The sequence below is a fragment of the Panicum virgatum genome, chromosome 9K, assembly GCF_016808335.1.
Source record: "Panicum virgatum strain AP13 chromosome 9K, P.virgatum_v5, whole genome shotgun sequence".
Classification (NCBI taxonomy): domain Eukaryota; kingdom Viridiplantae; phylum Streptophyta; class Magnoliopsida; order Poales; family Poaceae; genus Panicum; species Panicum virgatum.
Window position 1 is genome coordinate 29,622,007 of NC_053144.1, and position 5,605 is coordinate 29,627,611.

General features: G+C 50.3%; 1 protein-coding gene across 1 annotated transcript; it reads right to left on the bottom strand.

Moving 5' to 3' along the window:
* Positions 1 to 1,003: 1,003 nt before the first annotated feature.
* Positions 1,004 to 1,932, bottom strand: LOC120651170 (zein-alpha PMS1-like). The gene has a single exon (XM_039928561.1). The coding sequence runs from the start codon at positions 1,866 to 1,868 to the stop codon at positions 1,107 to 1,109; it is 762 nt and encodes a 253-aa protein (XP_039784495.1). The 5' UTR covers positions 1,869 to 1,932; the 3' UTR covers positions 1,004 to 1,106.
* Positions 1,933 to 5,605: the final 3,673 nt, after the last annotated feature.

Here is a 5,605-nt window from a genome sequence, read left to right on the forward strand (position 1 = left end):
AAAGATCAAGCGATCCTAGTCATGGGTTCCAAAGGTGGGAATAAGTTCGGACACCCGATCTCAGGGACCGGAAACTTCAGGTTTCAGCCCGGATACTACGGACAAAAGTTCGGACATCCGAGCCAGAAGGCCGGAAACTCTAGGTATAGGCCCGGATACTCTGAGTTACCCAGATTTTGGTTTTATTTAAATTTTTGGAGTTACTTTGGGCAAGATTTAGACTCTAAGCTGTGTTTAGACTTCTAAAAATATCTAGGATGTCACACTAACTGTATACCAAAGCGGGAATGATGTGGGAGAAGTGGTCGGTGAGCACAGTGAGTTAGCAGGATCTCCGGCGGCAGAGTTTTCTTGGAACAATCAAACATTTGGTAAGCCCTAACTGAAGTAGAATTGAAATATGCTCATGATTATTTGATTATCATTCAGTTAGATCGTATAACAGTTGTTATGCTGATTAACTGGATGTACGAATTGTTGTCTACTACTGGAAACCCTATAGTTGCCGAGTGCCTGGAAATGCACGGCTAACATACAACACGGCAAACAAGCTCTTTGCCGAGTGCTCAAAAAGGGGCACTCGGCAAAGAGTCTATTTGCCTAGTGCCGCCACCAATAAAGCACTCGGCAAAAGAGTAGCACGTGCCCTCCACGGGCAACTGCCATGCGGCGGTCGAGACAGCCGTTAGTGCTTTGCCAAGTGTCTGTTAGTGACATTCAACAAATATATATGCTATTTGCCGAGTGCATTTAAGGGTACGCTCGGCAAAAATACCACTTTGCCAAGTGTTACCACTTTGCCAAGTGACTTCTTTTGCACTCACCAAACAGCTCTTTGTCGTCACTTTGGTTGCCGTGTAGCGTTTGCTGAGGGTCTTTGCGAGTGCCTCTAGCACTCCGCAAATCCCTTGTATCCCGTAGTGATCCTTATCATATTTATTTAGGGATGAGTTTGTTTATTCGACTGTACATACATAACGACATTAGAAAGCACACATAGATATAAAAATAAAATGGCAATGCCTTAATAATACTTTGCTTATTTCTTATCAATCACATATGCTCTCATGTGACCTTTTATTGACCTATTACAACTCATGGACTGTTTAGAAGATGGCGCCACGAACGAGGGCTTGCTGGAAGTAAGCTGCAGGGCTCGTTGCTGCTAGTTGGTTGAATAGGTTTAGCACCAGCTGTTGTTCCTGCCAGAAGGCAGCAGGGTTCACGGTAGCAAGCTGGTTAAACAAGTACGGTAACTGCTGCTGTTGCTGGAAAAAGACAGTAGGGCTCGTCACAGCGATCTGGCTCAACAAGCTTGGTAGCAGCTGCTGTATCTGCCAAAAGGCAGCAGGGTTTACAGCAGCAAGCTGGTTCAACAAGTATGGCAACTGTTGTTGTTGCTGGAAAAAGGCAGAAGGGTTCGCCACATTGATTTGGTTCAACAAGCTTGGTAGTAGTTGTTGTGTTTGCCAAAAGGCAGCAGGGTTCGCAGCGAGCTGGTTGAACAAGTACGGTAGCGACTGTTGCTGTTGCAAGTAGGCGGCAGGGTTGGCCACTTGGTTAAATATCTGTTGCTGTTGTACTGTTGTGATGCTCTGGATTGCTAGTTGTGCCAGGCACTGCTGCTGCAGGGAGGCCAACCGCTGTTGAATGGTAATGGCCGAAGAGATGGAGATGCCTGACGTGAGTGCCTGCTGCAGTGCAATGTGCTGTGCGCATGGGTGTGCAGCTGCCGCAGCTAATGTTGGTGGGAAAAGTAGTGGAATAGCAGGTGAGATAGGTTGAAAGGATTGTGGAACAGTGAATGCAGTAGCAACCCTCATTGAGAGGGCAAGGAGAGCAAAGAGGGCAAACATCTTAGCCGCCATTGCTACGAAAAGGTTGTTGATGTGTCTCACTTTGTAATAAGTTGCTAGTTAATCCCGAAGGTATGGGCGATGGAACAACCATGGATTAAGGATCTATTTATACACAAACTGGATCAGCAAGCTCAAGCAATGTTTTGCCTAGATAAGGGAAATGACATGGCATCGACGCAATTATGCTGACTCGTTTTAGTTGGAAGTATGCAGTATGTGTTGGAAAGATAATGTCAGCAACTCATTTTTATTGGCATTTTTCTTGATACGAGCCAACGAAGCACGTTAGTTTACCTTTACACATACGAAAACCGGAGCCATGTCAAAGTAGCATCCACATTTTTGAAAAGTTAGCTTGTAGTGTTTTGATCGATGATGTGGATCTAAAATCCTTTTTAACCAATTTTGTCCACACCTTAGGATGTGTTCCACAAGCCGTAACACTGTCTGTCTAATACTTTATGTAAGAGAATTTTTCTGCTTTATGATTTGGCATCATTAATCATATGGAAAAGTCTGATTTACCCCCTCAAACTATCAGAAAAGTCTGATTTTCAACCTTCAACTACGAAACCGGCCGGATAACAGAGGCCATCCAACTGTTGAAACCGGGTAAATTTAGCCCCTTAGGTGGTTTTGTGTGACATCCCGAAAATCTATCAAAATTAAATCACGCGCTAAAATATTTTTCCAAAAACTTTTCATCGTTGAGCTCAAAATACTCCTAAAACCCTGAACCATAATTCCCGGAATCTTTCTCTGTTCCAAACGTCCGATTTCCAACCCCCCGACCCGTTTTCCCTGTGGCCTCGTCCGCGCGCGCATGCGACCGCTGAGCGTGGCCGACCGGCCCTGCGGTCGTCGCCGCGATTAGCGCCGGCGCGAATCTCTCCCTCTCTCTCTTCTCTCTCTCTACCCCTTTTTCTTTTTCATTTTCCATTTTCCTTTTTCTTTTTCCATTTTCTTTTTCCTCTCCCTCTCTCCTTCCTCCCTCCCCTCTGCCGCTCTCCCCCGCGCACTGCTCAGCTCGCCGCCACGCACTGTTCTCCGCGTGCACGCGCACGCACTCCCGTGCCGCGCGCATGCCCGATCTCGCCACACCCGCACGCGCACCTGCCTCTACGCCGCCCGCGCACGCGCGCGCCCCCCGCTCCCGGTCTCCCCTCTGGCCCGCGCACCCGCCGCGCCAAGCACCGCCACTGCGCGAGCACTGCCGCGCGCACACGCGCGTGCTCCACGCGGCCGGGTCACCCGCCGCGCCGCCCGCTACCAAGCCACCCGCCGCCACTCCTCCGCCCAGGAACGTGCGCAAGCGAACTGCGTGGCCACGCTGCATGCCGCGCCGCCCACCGCTGGCGCCCTACCCTACCCACACGCGCCAGGCCACAGCTCCCACGTGCGGCGCCTCGCCTTCGCCGCCGGCCGCCCCTGTGCTTGCACAGCGCCGCCTGTTGCCGCTCACACCTGCCCGAAGCGTCCCGTCACCTCTGCGCCCGCCTCGCCACCCGTGCGCCACTCCACGACAGCCGCAAGCAACCGGAGCGCCATTAAAGGCACCCCACACTGCTCGCCGGCCGCCACCGCCGCGTTCCACCGCCCCACCGCCTTGTTCGTCCTATAAAAGGGCCCCAGCGCCGCTTCTCCACCACCACGGCCACCACAACCTCCGCACGCCCCCTCCTCCCTAACTCCGCAGCGCCGCCACGCCGAGCTCCAGAGCCGCCGCCACAAGCCACCGCGGAGCCGCCTCCTCGCTCCACCTCCGCCCAAGGTGAGGGCGCAATAGATTCCCCTCGCTCTCCTCCCCGTTTCCACCTTCTCCTTGGCTGCCATCAAGCTCCACAGCGGCGCCACCACGGCCGCCGCCGCTCACCGCCGCCCGCTCTCGTGGCCGGGCCGCCTCGGACCACCCCGACCCAAGCCACGGCCGGGGAACGGGTTCTCTCTCCTCCCTCTCTCTTTTTCCTCACTCCGGAGCCGCCCTCGCGCCCCGAGCCGCTGGCCCAGGCCGCCGCCGGCGTGCGCCACCCCCTCCCCTGTTTCTCAGCGGGGGGGAAGGAAGAAGACAGGACAAATATGCCCATACCCCCTGCCTTTGTTCCCATTCAAATAAGAACCCTTCCACTCTATGGCTTATTTGCAAAATAAACCTTCCCTTTATTATATTTCAAAATAAATCCTTCCCTCATGTAAATATACTTCTTAACGAACCCCTGACCTCTTTCAAAATAACCCGGGTAATTTCTAAAATACCAATCAAGCCCCTACCTTCTCAGAAATAATTACAAACAGGTCACTGACTCCTTATTTGACCCCTGAACCTTTATATAACCTATCATTTTATGCGCCAAACAATCTCAGATCGACCTAAAACTTTACCACGCCTCTCATAACATGGTTTTGGCCATGCCATTAGAAAACCACCCAAAAATATTACTTCTATCTCCATATCTTAATTGTTTCCGATTCGAGCTCAACGATAAAGCTTTTATTTCTTTTTCTTGATTGTGTGCTTGTTTGTATACGTCGTAGATCACGATGTGAATGAAGGAGAGCCCATCGATGAGCAGTACTGCGAGCAAGCGAACGAGGACCAGTTCTGCGACCGCGAGCCCGAATGACAGCACTTCGATCAGGAACCACCGGAAGGATTTGAAGACGGCAAGTTCAATCCCATCCTTTGATGCATGCTTTTGTCCTAATTTTTATAAACACAACCTATTGGGCTGTTTTAGAAAAATGCATATGTTTTGCCTGCTGAAAACATGGTTGGATAGCCACCCCTTGATTTGTTATAACCATTCCTTGACCACCTAGATTAATGTCTGAATGTGTTTTGTTTGGACGTTAATCGTTGCTAGAACGCTTAGGACCTTATACACACTACAACTTGTTTTATAAAGAAAATGTGTGCGTGTGTGGGAAGGGAGAAAAGTGGAATTTCGAAAGATGAATTTAGACAGGATGGATGGCATTTCTGTGTGATTTGCCGATGGGTGTGCTCGTGCCTGTGTGGCAGAGCAAGGAAGGGAGATATCCATCTTGTCACAATTAAGGACCGAGTTGGTATGTCATCTCACCTAACTCCACTATCGTGCAAACCACTCAACCGTTGAATGGGCAACGGCTTTGCATAAACCCCACTGATTAGTCTGATAGCCATCAGGAGAGCTGAGAGCAATGGGTGATCAAGGAGAAGGGATTAGCTCTGTGTGACTTATGCCCCGGTTAAAACCTCTGTGATAGGTCAACGACCCCTTGGTGGATCCCGTGATGGCTAGTCATGTCTAGCTAAGGTGGGTAATGGCTTTGTTGGGATCTACACCGACACTACGGTGTTCGATCTGTGGTACCCCACTTGTGGGTAAAGTTGCACACCTATGTAGAGTTGAAATCTATTCGAATAGCCATGCCCAAGGTACTGGGCGGGTTACGGTGTGGTCACGCAACTAGTGTTTCTTTTGGGATGGGTAAGTGTGAGTGGTTTTGGGAAAAGTGTCCGGCAGTTGTGACGTGTGCTACGGCGGACGAGGAGTCCGGTAGCAGCTTAAAACTTGGATCATGTGTGGATCAACACTACGTGTTACTCGGTGCAAGAAAAACTTGCTTTGAAAACCCTTTCTTTCAAATGAACCCCTGCATAAAATATTGCTTACCGCAAATTAAGCCCTAGCCTTACCCTTGATTTACCCTGTGCATCATATTCTGTTTATACCCCCTCCGTGGGTGTGGTTGGACTTGCTGAG